The sequence below is a fragment of the Pituophis catenifer genome, unplaced genomic scaffold, assembly GCF_029215685.1.
Source record: "Pituophis catenifer annectens isolate HBS135680 unplaced genomic scaffold, rPitCat1.0.hap2 SCAF_7, whole genome shotgun sequence".
Lineage (NCBI taxonomy): Eukaryota > Metazoa > Chordata > Lepidosauria > Squamata > Colubridae > Pituophis > Pituophis catenifer.
In genome coordinates, this window is record NW_027256887.1 from 58217799 (window position 1) to 58234224 (window position 16426).

The following is a 16426-nucleotide window of genomic DNA, read 5'->3' on the forward strand; positions in this document are numbered from 1 at the left end:
CAAAGTCATGTTGGCTTCTGGTTATGACTTTATTTGCCTCTAGGTGTTTGCAGATTCATTGCTGGATTATCTTTTCCAGGATCTTTCCAGGTATTGATGTCAGGTTGATATGTCTGTAGTTTTCTGGTTCCATGTTTGTTTTTCTTTTTTGAAGATGGAGCCGCATCATCCCTTTTCCACTCCTCTGGTAGTTCCCTGGTGCTCCGGAAACTTTGAAATATATGGTTCGATAGTTCTTAGATCATATCTGCCAGCTCCTTCAGAACCTTGGGGTGTAATTCATCTGGTCCTGGTGATTTGAACTTGTCTAGAGTGAGTAGGTGTTCTCTTATAATTTTCTTGTTCATTGGTACTAGAAGGGAGTGTGGTTTGCTCTTATTTTTATATACTAGTGGCTTGCCCTGTCAGTGTTGCCATTAGTATACAAAAATAAGAGCAAATCCTACTCCATTCTAGCACTGATGCTGTTACCTGCTTTGGTAATAAAATGTCTGCAAGAAAACCACCAAGCTCAGAGGAGAATTAAGGACCACTTAGTTCAATCCTAAACTACAAATATTATCTTATACTGATATGGAAGATGGCATGAAAACACCAAATTGAGCTCTGAGCTAGGAGTCACAAAATTAATATTAAAAGGTAGAATTATGCCAGTTTATTAAGTAAATGAAAAAGTTCTTCAGTACTGCAGAAATATTTTGCATGGCTTAGTAGCACTTTTTGCCAATGTAGAATCAAACTAATAATGCAAGAACTGAAATTTGCTTAACAGTGAAACTAGACAATATTATGTAAAATACAAGAATGATGGGCCAAGGCAATCAACACACAAAAAGCTTCTAGTCTTTTGAAATGGTAGATGTACATAACAACATATATATGAACCATCCACTTTTGCTGCAGAAAATGTGGTCTGTATCTGTATTGCTAAAATTAGAACTTTCTAAAATAGATTCAAGTATATGGATTTTCATCCAAAAAGATACTGTTTTTGTGGTTACATCAATCCTTTCTGCTGTCAGAATAAGTAAATGTTTTCTACTGAAAAATATGCATCTGTAGATAACTGTGTTTTTGCACTGGTAATAATTTAATAAAAATATTAGGTTGGACAAATCTTCAAAGGAATGCTTCAGTTCAACATAGCTTTGATTGAGCCATCCCATTAAAAAAAAAAAAAAAAGGAATAGTTACAGTATTATGGCAAAACCCTTGAAGAAATCCAGCTGGAACTAGACAGACCTACTGTTTTCTAAAGAGTCTACCATCTCAGCTCTCTCCGCTCCATTCTGTCAAAAAATGTAACAGCTGCAGGCACTCTGATGTTTCCTGATTATAGGCTATGGACAAATTCTTTTTATGAATCACATTTTGCATCTCAAAGCAGTGTGAATCAATTTGCCCTCAAATCAGAAATTTGAATTGAACCATGCTCCCTTTAAATCTCTAATACAAGTAAAATCAAACTGCCTCTGTCTGTCTGTCTGTCTGTCTGTCTGTGTCTGTCTGTCTGTCTCTCTGTGTGTGTTGCCAGTGAAAGAAAAATTTATAGTATACATTGCAGCATTTTTTTAAAGGAACAAAACTACACTAAAAGCAAATGTTATGGTGAGTCTATAAATCAGTGTAAGAGCAGTAAAATGTGGATGTGCAGTGCTGGGGGCAATGGAAGAGATCAGAATGACCTACTGTAGAATATCCTGGTACATTTCATTACTATATGAAGTGGTACAGAGTAAGTCCCTCATCCCCAGTACTCAAGGGCTATATTAGAAATAGCCTACAGTAAAGCTCTCTCTATAATAATTGGATGGTGACATTGGGTGTTGTTCCTTCTTTCGAGAGCGGGGCATCAAAATTTCATTTTAATATGTGCCTTTGTATATATAGGATAAGGACAATAAAGGTTAGTTCATCTTATTATCTTGTCTTATTATCTTATCTTGAACCAATACATTCAGTTATTCTAGAGGGAACTGTAGAATCAAATTCTTGGGGGGGAAAGCAATAATACTTTAGCAAATTAACAAGAATATTAGCTAGGAGAGCAATAGCTATATTAGCCATTGTATCTGCAGCTTGCAATTAGTCCCCTTTACCAAATCTTAGCTCCAGCTCTGTAGTCCAATGAAAATAAAATGCAGAAAAGCATATAATGCCCAAATTCAAATGTCTTTGACTATAAGCTTGACTGTACACTTTATATAGTGTAAGAACCTCATTTCTGCTCTTGAGACTAGCGATTTCGACTAAGTATTTTGAGCATCTAATACTAGGAAATTCAATATGCTTTAGACAGTCCAGCGAAATTAGGATTGTGTAAAGTATTGGTAATCTTCATACTGCTGAATTGAACCAATTAATGGAAATCCAAAAAAAAAGAATTATTTTTGGAAAATAAGAGTAACTGTAATTATTGAATTATTGAAAATATATATACTGATATATTACAATATGATGTATAGTAGAACATGTGCCAGCTCAATTCATGAAAGGTATTTATGAAAGGTTATGCAGGATCAGGTAAAAGTCACCTGAGGGCACGAAAAGAAGCAATTAATGCTTTATACACACACAGACTTGCTCCCCCAGTAGAACACCTTTATGGAGTTCTGGGTCTAAACAAATGGAAATGAGATATATTATTATGGTTGTTCACTTTTATGGTTTGATTATCTATAAGCAGGATAAGTAATCTTCTGTTGTAATTGTTATTTTCCTTGATTCACTTTAGTATTTCAACTGAATCCATACCTCAATTTTTTTTCTTTAATCTGTTCCCTAATTAATCTCTCTGTCTATTTCCCCATAGATTTTATACATGACAAAACTGTTTATGTGGATCTGGATCAATGGTGGGTTGCCCCGGGTTCGCACCAGTTCTATAGAACCGGTAGTAAAACCATCGGGAGGCTCCGCCCACCGACCCCAACGTCATCAGCATGCTTCTGCGCATGCACAGAAGAGTGTGCGCAGCCCCGTTGCAAACCAGTAATAAAGGTAAGTAGAACCCAACCCTGATCTTGGATCTTGTCAGGCGCAAGCCTTCAGAACCACTCATGAATAGGCCCAAATAGATATTTTATTGTTGATCATCTATGTTACAAGAATCTCGCCAGACTGTGGGCCTTCTCTTTGGAAATGGCAGATATAGAACTGAAGGTCTGACCTCAAGACATTTCCTCTCCCAAACTGACTCCAAGCTGGAATGTCTCTTTACTTCCCTAGAAAGGCCCTTTCCTTCATTTGGTGATTCCATCACAGAGACAGGATCCTTTTTTTTTTTTTTAAAGAACTCCTATAGTTATAACCAACATTTTGAATTTTAAACTGGCTGTTGTAATGTGGAAAATTAATAATGAGGTATATTGTGTAACCCTGAGACCACAATCTCGTGACAATTGGATTGAGGATAAGAACAGAAATAATTAGTCAGTTATTTTTAAAATTAAATGAAAATTCAAAATAGCAAGATTAAAGGAAGTTGGCCTTATTATCGAAAATCAGATTGGCAGACGAACCTTCCATATGTTCACACATGTTTACTGAAAGTAAAAATCACAAAATAGCTTTGATAGTTTGCCAAGGAGATCACTATATATACATTCTCTGCATTAACCAGAATATTAAAGAATTCAGGCTGCAGCCAATTTCTATGATGGTGCTGAATTTTTAATCAGAAAAGGAGCTTGCAACCAATTTTAATTAAACTATGCTGTCGCTTCATGAGAACGGTATTGCCTAAAGATTAAAAAGTTGGCTAGTAGTTCACACTAACAATTTCCTAGACTCAAATTCTATTCAGCCAGAATTCAGTTTTAATTCTATCACAGAAATTATTTAAAATATCCCCAAAAAACCCTCCGGTAATGAAATCTACTGTGTCACAATAAATTTATTAAATCTGTAAGGCTGCTCAACACCATGAACACATACAATATTAAAAATGCATTAAACAATACATAACCAAAGAATTATACATGGTTGTCTGAGTTAAGTCTCACCAAACTACATCCAGACATAACATTAGTACTTGTATACATTGTATGTTGTTTACAATGGGAAAAAAACTGTTTTCTGTGCAATGAGTATGTAATTAACAAAGGCAGTAGTCTGAGTGGTTGCCGTTCAAAACATTTTTCCACATATTTTAATTCTTAGAAATAATTCTGGGAATCAACATCTGGACATAAACGACATATACTTAATCTGGCCAACAATATGTGTGTTAGGTCTAAGCCCAAAGATGACACCACAAGATCCAATTTAGTCCAGTCCTTTATTTGTTTACACCTAATGGACAGAATCTTGCCAACTAAAGCTATAACTTTTTAACCTACTGTATATAGTATATACTGAGAGATTCTAGGGTGTGGTTATATTGAAGCTCTTCTTCCCACCCCCATCCCGCTTAGGACTGTGCAGTCTCTTAATGGGGCTCCTCTCTGGGAAAGCTCTGTGTTGCCAAAGCTCTCCCCACTGCTTTTCCAGGTGCATATTCCATCACATCATGCATCATTTAGCATGTGAATCATCTCTGTGCCTGAAACATATAAACACATACCCTAGTGGGAGATGTACAAGGTTCCTCTTTGTACTTCATATTAGATATGAAAAAGCAAGTCATACTTTCTCTTTACCCCTTTCTGCATGCCATATGGAATTGATCTGATTCCAGGTGTACCCTATTTTCTTGGATGTTTCCAAATTGGAAACATAATTCTACTGTATTAAAATTAGGTGTGTATTGACTTTCTCTGATTGCAGCATTCATCAACTGAAATAGAAACATCCAGTGGTGGAATAAAAGAATCCTATTGTTACCTTCTGAACTAAATCTAACACTCAATTTAAATTTTTAGTAATAACAAATGGAGTATGGTGTTTTCAAATTCCTGCCATTTAGTTTTAGCTAGGCATATAATTTTCATTTCAAACACCATAATTTTATTCTTAGTTTTTAGATTATTCTTAGATCAAGTTTTAGATATTTTTAGCTTAATATTATTAATAATATTAGAATGCCACACACCCATACAAAGAAAATCATCAAAATTGGCATTTTCTTTATGATATTGTTGTTTGATTGATTCTAGTTTTTATGCTGATATTTGACCAAACTAAAATGAAACTGAAATTTATCTCATTTCATGCAAGAGAAAAAGGTTAAGAAAATTATGGGAATTCATTTTTAAACCTACATGGCACTTATCTTTTATAACCTACTTATACTGTGGAAAAGAAATGCATTGCTTTCGTCTCCTCATCCTGTTCCTATACTTGCTTAAGAGTCAATCTACCATGTTTTAAAATATTTCTCTTATAGGAAATTATAGGAGAATTGATAATCAATAGGGGGAAAATCAGTGAATAGGGGAAAACACATTCTGCAGCTTTATCTATATTTTTAAGCAGTTCCACTTTTAATTAAGTGTTAGGAGAAAAGGCAGGATTTTTTCACACATTGATAACTAAAGATTCATAGCTTTACAACAAGTCAGTTGTCAGTAGAGAGTGCAAGAACATTAAAATGAAGAAAAGTTGAATCTGAAAATTCTGTGAAAAACTTGAAATGTAGCTCCTTATATTACTACTTCATGTACTATATGTAAATGGATTAATCACTTTGATTATCTATTAATTAAAATAGGATAGGTGTAATATCTGTTACTATGGGAGATCTCAACAAATAGTTTGTGATTCTTCCAAAGTTCTTCTTTCTGTTTGAGAAAGATGCTGTTAGAGAATCACAGTCCCATAGCTCATAGGTAATAAGAAACATTTACTGCACAATTTCCATAATATGTTAAATTATTATAACATATCATTCATACTATATGTTATCATTGTTACAGTGTATGCCAATTTAAGTAGAGGAAAAACAAAAGGCTTGGAGAGGGGCAGGAGGATTACCTTTCTGTCACTCAGTCCAGACACCTGGTCAACATATTCTTCTTGGATCATAAAGGCAGCCAAATTGGCAGTGTAACTGGCCAAAAAGATGACAGCAAAGAAGGCCCATACTGATACCATGATCTTGCTAGTAGTCCCTTTGGGATTCTGTACTGGCACAGAGTTGTTGAATACAAGGCCCCACAGTAGCCAGATAGCTTTACCAATAGTGAAAGATGGACCACCAGGCTCTGAAACAAGCAAAATATAGTAGAAAGAGTGAGAACTAGCACAACAAATTATTCTAAGTAATGAATGAAATGTAATTTTAGCTTTATCCAATTCCAGATGTCATGCTGTTGGCTAAGACTGTGATAAGACTGTGATAAAAGTCAACTCTAGTTTAAATGATGCTGCATTAGTTTGCAGCATAATTTATGTACTAATAGGTTAACTCCATGGTCCTCCATAAACCTATTCTTGAATGTGGGCACAGAAATGAAATCACAGGATTAAATATGATTTAAATTGAAATCAGCAGTTTGCTCTAGCTATACTCATTAGGCAACCATTCATAAATGGCAGACCTTCGTAAATCATTCCATGTGCATGTTTAAGAGTTTGTGAGCAGTCCTTGGTGATCTCTGAGCTTGGTTGTTTTCTTGCAAATTTTCATTACCCAAACTATGTAACAACATGTTACCTATTTTGGGTAATGAAATGTCTGCAAAAAAAACAAAAAACAAACCCAAGCTCAGAAGGCACCAAGGACCTTCATTTCAACCCTGAGTTACAAATATTCTCCTTTAAGAGCTTGTATATTGTAACATCTACATAAATGAATACATTGCATAAAGCAGGTGTGTATATTCCTTTTTACAACTCTTCTCCATCAATCGTTGTCAAACTTCTGTAACCTGATGCCTAGAAATATGCTGGATCTAAAACTTTCACAACCAACATGACTGATGGCCAAATTAACTAGAAATCTGGCTGTTGGAGACTTGATATATCTGAGTGTATCAGATGGGAAAGCTGAACTAACATATTTTCTCAATTATTAAGAGACATCTTTCATACATTATTCACATTTATAAATAAAGAAAACACATTTTGCATACACAAGATATTGTAGTTGGAAATGTGACAATTCTAAAATGGAATAGTTGCCTTGAGAAAAGTTGGGTAGGTCATTCAAAAGAAATTAGTGAATAGAAACATTAACTTGGAGTTAAGAATTTGGACTGAGAGGCTTATTGGATAACCCAGTCACTAACATCCTAATCATCAAATCCTGGACGGTTGGGAAGATAAATGCTATTTATTATGAGTACCCAAAAGGATACAAAGAACAAAGAACAGAACAAAAATATCACTTTGTTTGCTTTGTATTGATAGGCATTATTATACACCCTGAAAAACTACATTCCAACAACAATTGTTAGGCAAGGATTTACAGTATGTGCAAGTGCACATGTGCAAATATGCTATGCTACTCTTAGCACTTTTCATTGTAACACAGAGACAGATATGTTTTCATAGTATTTTTCTGAGATATTTAGAAACACTCCCATGAGGAAATATGATTTCAAAATTATACAGATTCTGTAATGACTATGGAGATATACACATACATGGAATACACATACACATAGAAAAAATATTCTTTTTTTAAAAAAATTGGCATCTACAATGTCATTATGATTTGAGTCAGCATTATCCTTCCAGTGAACTACAAGATAAAAACAATGTCGTCAATTTCAAGTATATAAATTGTTACTGGGATTACATTTATATGAAGGGTTTTGTGATGGGAGAAGTGCTGGAATGTTCTCTTTGTAACTAGGCAACCACATTCTACTTTTCTTTGTTCTGTTGCCCTCAACTGTAAGTTCTGTCAAGGCAGTTGGTGGTCTTTTTGCTTGCTGCTTGCCTACTAGTAATCTTGAATCTTCTTATATATTCTTGTATCATTTCATATAATGATTTTTTTTACCAAGTCCACGTAGTTTTATACTTATTCAAGAAGAAAAGGAATGGCTGTGCAAGAAAGATTTTCTTCAGTCACAGTTTTCCTCTTTCTGCATTTATACAGAACTTAGTTGAACTAATTCCCTAGTGTCTATTAACCATACTATTAATACATGCAGCAACTTGGACTGACTTTCAATAAGAACTGAATGAATGTATCTAATGACAAATCTGGCTTCTCTATATGCAATTCAGATGAGATGTTATTATGAGAAACATTCATTTTGCATTTCATGGCTTTTTGAAAATTCAACAGTGAGGTTTTTCATCAACATTTATTTTTGCATACAAATTAATTTATAGCGGCTTGTAATTTGCATTTTTAAAATCTGAATATGCAAGTGTGGGCCATTTAAAAGAAAGAGATACTGCAAAATTGTAAACTTCATACTTGTTTATTACATCAAAACACTATTGAAAATTGTGCATTACTTCAGAGTTATGTAGTAGAGAATTCCCATGTGCTATTAGCATTTTTTTTTAAAAAAATAAAAGCCTGTGTGTTGGGATTGTGATGATAGAAGCATGACTAGGATTCTGAATGCATATTTATTTTTAAAAACAAATGATCACACTACAGTCTACCTTGCTGCTAAAGCTTTTTAAACAATTATCAGATGCTGATAATAAGTGTTTCATGACCAATTGTCAGCTATGGATTGCTTGTTTTTATAGGTTTCCCACATTTCTTCATTTGTTAGTTTATTGTGTTCCACTTCTTCCTTACTATGCAAAAATTTTAATATGGACAAAAAATTAAATTTGAGATTTGGAATACATTTTCTTACAACATAGCATATTTATGCAACTACCTTCCTTCAAAAATAAATATTTATAAACATTTTATCACAAAGAATAAAAAAAAAGTTACCATCAGGTTTTTGACACGCTTATTTGCTTTTGCCATAACTGCAGTGCAACATTTAGAGAAATTAAAAATCTAAAGCATAACATTATTTCAGTGAGCACATTACGTAAGGAGTGCAGTCCAAATATGTTTTTTTGGAATGCACAGAGAATAAACTCCTCAAAAATTTTGCTATATATGGGTGGATGGAAGGGAATGGATGGAAGTTTCACAGAATCTTCAAACGTATTATTTTGAAATAAACCACTAAACCATTGCTGGAGCAAAAAATCTGTAGAGATTCTCAATCATCCAGGTCATGGTTGTACCAAAGGTGCTTTTTCAAGAGGCAACTGGACTTTCTTGTTTTCCATTCTTCCATTCCCCACTATCCTGTCAGAGCTGAAGAAGCTTCTTGGATGAGAAGCGAAACGTCTTCAAAAGAAAAAACAAGAAAGTCCACCTATGGGACATTGCTGGAGCAATTATTTCTGAGGAAATTGTAGGAACATTTACCTAATTGCAACCTAAAAATAAATGGAAATTAGTAATTATATTAAGAATAGAATATTTATAATATTATATCATCATCATTGTTTTAGCCATTGTCTATCCACTGCAGGATGAAGACCCCTTCCGCATGTTTCCAACCAATATGGTCCTGAGCTTTCTTTTACCAATTGGGCCCGCAATATCATCGATCCATCTTGTTTTAGGTCACTTTCGTGGATGCTTTTTATCAAGTGGGGTCCATTCTATGACCTGGTCCATCTGCCATCAGTTCTTCTTGCTATGCGACCAGTCCATTTCCATTTCAATTCTTTCACTCTCTTGATATTGTATACTTTTGTTTGTTCTCTAATCCACGTGCAGATCTTTCTATCTTGTCTTGTAATGCCAAACATGTATTTTTCCATGTGCCTCTTATAACTTTTGTATCAATTGTGAGGTTAGTGTCCATGTTTCACTGGCATATGTTAGAACAGATAGCACACACTGATCACAAGCTTTTCTCTTCAGGCATAGGGGAAGGTTGTTTTTGAAAATTATGCTTAGCTTGCTGAATGCCTGCCAACCACATTTAACACGGCATTCAATTTCCTTTATTGTATCATCTTCCATTGAGATCCTTTGGCCAAGGTATATGTAGTGGTCTACTATGTCTAGTTCTTCTCAAGATATAAATTATTTTCTTTCTTTACTGAATTTATTAAACATAACCTGGCTCTTTTTCAGGGTTATTTTTAAGCCAAACGGTTCTCCTGCTTCATGCAGCTCTTATATGTGTCTTTTAGTTCTTCTGGATCTTGTGAGAAGAGAATAACATCATCTGCAAAACTTGGGTGATTTAAATAGGTGCCATTGATTTTTGTCCTATCTTTTGCCCAGCCTAGTGTGCATAATACTTCTTCAAGGCAGGCTGCGAAAAGGATAGGTGATATTGTATCGCCTTGTCGTACACCTTGTTCTATGTTGATTTCCACTTTAAAATCATTAAGGCAAATTATCACCATTGTTTTTTTATATATTGATTGTAGTAAGTCTATGTAAGCAGTGTCTATGCCTTGGTTGAGCAATGCATTAATTATTGCTTGCTGGAATATTGAGTCAAACGCCTTTTCGTAGTCAATGAAAGCCATGCACAGAGGCATAGTGTACTTGCTGTGCCTTTCAATGCCTTGCTGAACAACCTGGACGTGATCTCCATTGGGCTTTAGTGACAATATTATATAGACACTTATATAACACAAGAATAATCTTAAACACATTGTTTTCTATCAAGAAATACACAGCATCATATTAACATATCCATCATATCCACAAAAGTCTTATTCAAAGCATTTTTCTCACAAAAATAATTACATTACCAATTCCTTTATAGGGAGGCATCATTTAGTCAAAATATGTTATCATTGTTTACTTATTCATTCTGCTATCTATCCTCCACATAATTGATTCCTTGTGTATACATACCAGTACTGTGTACATTAATATGTACAGCTCTACATACATCCTTTTAGTTATGTATACTGGTCACACACACAATCCACAACACCTCTAACATTGCTTTATTTTAGGATTTGGCTAAAATTCTATTACAACTGTCTTTTTTTTTTCAAGATGTAGAAAACTGGTGACATAAATCTGCTTATGGCAAACTCAACAAGCATCTGAAAAGATGTTCCAGAAACATTCCTTTCTAAATATGTTAGCACTATTGTCCTAGAGATAAAACAGAACATACTAAGGAGGGGACCATTTAATAGTTTAGCGAAGCCATGGTAGCACCCACTTCTGTTCATCTGATCTAGTATCTATCTTAGTTCTCCAATCATAAATCAACTGGTCAGTCTTGCTCCCTTCATTTTTACTTTTCCCTTTCCCCACTATTACAGAGTTTCCGTAAATTTCTGGTTATTCATCTTTTGAATTTATTTCATTCCATTTCTGCATCAGTTTGAAAATACATGGAAAGATTAGCAGAAGGCAGGCAGGGAAACTAATAAAAGCTTTCAAATATCCATCAAGTAATTAGGGATACAAATAATACGCATAACAAAACAGGACAATGTTATATACTTGTTAGTATCTCCAACTAAATTAATATTTCAATTTGACAATAATTACTTTACTTCAGAAACATTGCAAAACATATGCAAAGGATTTGGCTTCTAGTTTCTAATCTTGTTAGAAACGAACATTTCAGTATCTTGTGCTGCAGAGATCCATTCAGATTTGCTGCTGTTTGTGGACTTATTATTCTTTTCTTTTTTTTTTCTTTAGGCATGTGGTCTGTACATGGCTGATTCCTGAAGAATATCTATTTATGTGGTCACTAGAGTTGACACCAACCATGGTTGACATGTATATCAGTGGAGAAGAAGTATCTTTCCATCCATTATGGATTATAAAGATTGCATGATAAAAGATGTATCTCCTTACCTCTGCCATCAGCCAGACACCGATTGTATCCCACAGGGCTGAAGTACTCAAAGACAAAGACAGCCACCGCAGAGATTATAAGCAGCATTACAAACATCATCACCCACACATCAGCACTGAATGGCTCTGGACAGAAAAGGACAGGTAATTATTTCACAGGAACCTTCCCAGCATACTCCAGAGTGCAAACCACTAGACATCTAATTATATCTTCTGAAATAGCTTGACTAAACTTATAGATGGATCTTATATATCATTTAAAATGTTGTGAACCAAACCTCACAGTGACTAAACAATGTTGAGTTGGTCTTCTTATATTTCTGTTACATTATGCGATGGTGGCAAATATCTGTAGGTCAGGTGTAGGATGAGGGTGGCAGATTCATTCTCTGAGCTTGTGGGTTGGTTTCCAAACATTCTGTTACCAAGCTAGGTAACATCTTCAATGGAGTTTAGTGCCCTAGGATATTACCTAGCCTGGTAACAAAACATTAGGAAACGAACCCACAAGCTCGGAGAACGAACCTCCACCCTCATCTGTTACATTACTCTAGAACTCCTAGATATGGGAAAGAGGGAGCAATCATTAATGGCACCAAAGCCCCATTAAGCTATATTTTAACATATATACATTTAGCATCACCTCTGTATGTTTTCAAGTATTTCTTCCCCATAAGAATTTGAAGTTGGCTTTTATAAAAATGAATGCTGAAATGTGTAGGAAGCAAAAGTATCCACTCAGTATTACATTCTGCCATCTGACTTTCCCAAACTGCAGCATTCTCGGCATCCTGCCTGAACATTGCATTAATCACAAAGACCTACTCAATCACAGGGTTGTCGTATTTTTTTTCTTCCAATCTCCAATTTTGTGTCTTTAACAAAATTAAATGCAGTAGTAGACAAAGGATCCAAAGAAACATAAGCACAAGTAAAAGTCTGTGGAACATAGAGGAATATATCTTATTGATAATCTTAGCAGTTTTCAATGTCATTAATCACACTAGCATTCTGAATTTGCCATTCTGGCTGGGTCTGGGAACATATATGTTATTCTACTCCTACATACCAAAAAGTGATTTTTTTTCCTGCTTGCTTTTGGTTTATAGATTTGGAGTAAGTCTCTGGATTTCTCACAATAAATATCTTGATATATAATTATGTTTCTCTTTCTATCTAATCCCTAGAAGGCAGCAGAACTTTTAAATCAATATCTGGGAAATTGGGATAGGTGAAATGTTAAAACATTGAAACTTTTATCAAGATAAAACTGAAATATTGATCAATAGAAAAGTCTACCAATGATTAATGATGTGACCTATTTTTGAAACAAATAGCTCTGTTTCCAAAGAATAAGCTTCAGAGTATCAGGATGTTGTTAGATTTGGACTGAATTCTATGTGGTCCAGTAGAAAGCAGTAAACAGAAGCATCTTTGATTAGATTTAGTTAGTGAAGCAAATGCACCATTTTTAAAGAAAAAGCATAATGGTCTATTGTCATATATATGTAAGATATATGACAATAGATTATTAATAATATATATTAATATATCAATATCAATATGTGTGTGTGTGTGTGTGCGTGAATATATCAAAAGAGAGAGAGAGAGAGTTGTAGATAGATAGATAGATAGATAGATAGATAGATAGATAGATAGATAGATAAATAGATAGATAGAGATAGATACACATACAAATATAGATATAATTTGATATGTCTACCCTTTTTTGCAAAATTATTGCAAAGATTGAGAATATAAGGAACCTAGTCTTAATATAGCTCCAAACCTTACCCTTTAAAAAAAAATCTAAATATCTATGACTAGAAAATTCTATCTCATCTAAAATGTCAAGTGTGACTTCTGGCAATCAAAGAATGGCCCATCTCTGCTCTATCTGAATGTGCTGTTCTGGGCTGCTTTTGAAAAGTGCTTGGAATGCTGTTGTCACTGCTAACAGGCCCCTTATATAGAAATTGTGATTTCATGGCTGTTCATGATACTTCTAGAGTATTTCCAAATTAAATTCAATACTTCTAGAGTATTTCCAAATTAAGTTTAAACTACTGGTTATAATATTTAAGTTCTGAGTATTTTGAGGATTGACTCCTCAAAATACCATATTCTATTGTTTATGTGCTGAAACTTGCAGAGTGAATTCTACTTTAAATTCCACCAGTCTAATGTATAGTGACAACTGCTTAGGACAAGACTTTCAATTTGGTTGTATCTCGATTATGGAGTTCCTATCAGCTTAGGGTTTTTCCATGCATAATTCCAGAGTCTAACAAAGATTGACATAATTAATAGATCCTTTATAATGCTATAATATGCAACATTTGTAGGGATTATCTAAATTATTTTGATGATATATTTACTCTTATTTATTTAAGAGATTTGCATGCTGCTGAATTCCCAAAGACAGTTGAGAAACTTAAAAAAAAACACATTTATTACTGTATCATTGTGTTTTGCTTTGAGGGCTTTGCCAAAATAGGTTTTATAAATCCCCAAAATAGACTGTAATATTCCAGAAATAAATTCCTGCATTTCTTTACATACAAGACAAAGTAATATTTCTGCATGGGGCTAGCATCAAAACAGTTAGGAATCTTACTGTAACAAGCATTACCAGGCTTAAGGAAGTACAAGTAAAAGAAAAACTGAAAACATTTATTTGAATATACCGGTAATTATACAATGATATTCACTAGAAATATCTAGTTTGAGAATCTGGTGCTTGTATTTCTAAGTTAATTTCTTATTCTCTTATCGGGTGTTGTTTCCTGAATTTAGCTCAAGCTAGAACTTCAACAAATCCAAGACTGCATATAAATGTATGCTCGTTTATTTAATCAGAAAAAGAGCTGCCAACATGTTTTTCTCTGCACGTTGCCTCCAAAGAATGCTTTACCTAAAAAGGCAGAAGGTGAGACAGTCCCATTGCTTCGTGACACCATTACACTGATTCCTGTCTCAATGAAGGGAACAGAAAAATCTACCACTTCCGAACGCTCTGCATTTATGGTGAGGGATCCCACAGCCATGTAGGCACGTTTGGCAACCACCTAGGATGAGGGGAAAGAACAAATGTTATTTTTGATATGCAGGCTGCATCTTTTCTGTTCTTCATCACTTCACTGCTTCCCATAATAGTAGAATAAGGGACTGAAAATCGTTTAAGAATAATGGAAAGTTTTAAAACGTGTAATACCAATATTCATGATAGTAAGTTGAGTGTATAAGCACATATGAAACACAATGGATAGACACATATTAATCAGTATCTATATAACTGGTCTAGATAAATATAAAGTATGCAATAAAATAAGTTTCCGATTTAAACCATGATTTTAATGACAGGAGAGAGAATGCAAGGAAAAAAGTGACAATATATTCTGAGGAATGAAAATTAAAAGATATCAAATGAGAAATATCTCATTATATTAGAGTTAGTCGATGTAATATAGCAACTAATAGGACCAGGGAGATCAAAATTCAGGTCCACTTCAGCCTTGGAAGCTCACTTAACCAGGCACTTTCTCTCCACTCAACCTAACACACAACAGAGGAACAACTTGGAGGGTGGAGTGTTTGCATATACTACCTTGAGCACCTGAAGGAAAGGGGGTATATAAATTTAACAAAACAAAACAAAACAAAACAAAACAAAACAAAACAAAACAAAACAAAACAAAACAAAACAAATGGAACCAAAGGAAAGTATGTGGTTCAAGAATTAATGTACATATTGGAACATTCTTTCTTTTATTTGCAGTTTTCCTTTTTTAACTTTTTACAATTGTGTAAAGCAGGGATGGAAATCTGCGGACTTCCAGATTTTGTTGAATTGTCAGCAGCCCTAGCCAAGTATGGGCATGATAAAACCAAATTGCAGTTCAGTGATGTGTGTGTGTTATGTGTCTGTATGTGTGTGCATGCATGTGCACTCAGTTTTGTGAAAACCTTGTGATGAGATAAAACTTCAGTCTGTCTTGGCTTACCTCACCAATCATTCCATTCCATGTTCCATTGACCTTCTTTCCATGTTTACCATTGGTTACCAAATAAAGATCATAGGTGAACTTCACAAACTTGGAAATTTTTTTAAGAATATCGATACAAAACCCTTTGCAACATTTCTTGATATAGGCAGTCTCTTCATCTGTTTTGTTTCTAGACAAAGACAACAAAGATATATTTTTACAGGATAAAAATATGCTATATCTATAAACAAAAAGACATTGGTCTATGGTTGGCATCATGTTGTATTAAAACTTTTTTAAAAATGTTATTTTGTTGAACATCACATAATTTTTAAAAGTATTCCCATTCTTGATTCTAAACTGAAATCTAAATCTAGCTTTCAAAGATAGCAAAAACTAAACAACTTTAGTAGAAATATTGAAAAAACAAATATGATTTTTCTTTAAGCAAATTCTTGTTAAAATGTGATTGAGAATTGAATATTTAGTTTACTTGAGAATTTACACATGAGCATGCATAGTAAGCAAACACGGAACTTTTAAAAGATAAGAGTTTGGGTAGGATTCCCTTCTTTCCTTTATATGCTAGGTCTGGCTTCAACTTTCCCCTGATTTCCAAATACTGGTAGATCAGCTTTGGAAGAGAAGAGATAAGGGGAAAAAAACTACGTAAGAGAAAAAATCAAAGGGTTCTATGAATTCAGTGATGGCCATCAAAGAAATTCTA

The 16426-nt window shown here is 34.2% G+C and overlaps 1 protein-coding gene across 1 annotated transcript in view; it reads right to left on the reverse strand.

Moving 5' to 3' along the window:
* The window catches only part of GRIN2B (glutamate ionotropic receptor NMDA type subunit 2B), a 237066-nt gene that overhangs the window by 15960 nt on the left and 204680 nt on the right, over positions 1 to 16426 (reverse strand). Inside the window, exons 5-8 of the mRNA XM_070946588.1 lie at positions 15718 to 15889; positions 14628 to 14781; positions 11714 to 11839; positions 5914 to 6143 (exon numbers count right to left, since the gene is read on the reverse strand). Of these exons, the coding sequence (XP_070802689.1) occupies positions 5914 to 6143; positions 11714 to 11839; positions 14628 to 14781; positions 15718 to 15889 (682 nt within the window). The remainder of the gene's footprint in view (positions 1 to 5913; positions 6144 to 11713; positions 11840 to 14627; positions 14782 to 15717; positions 15890 to 16426) is intronic.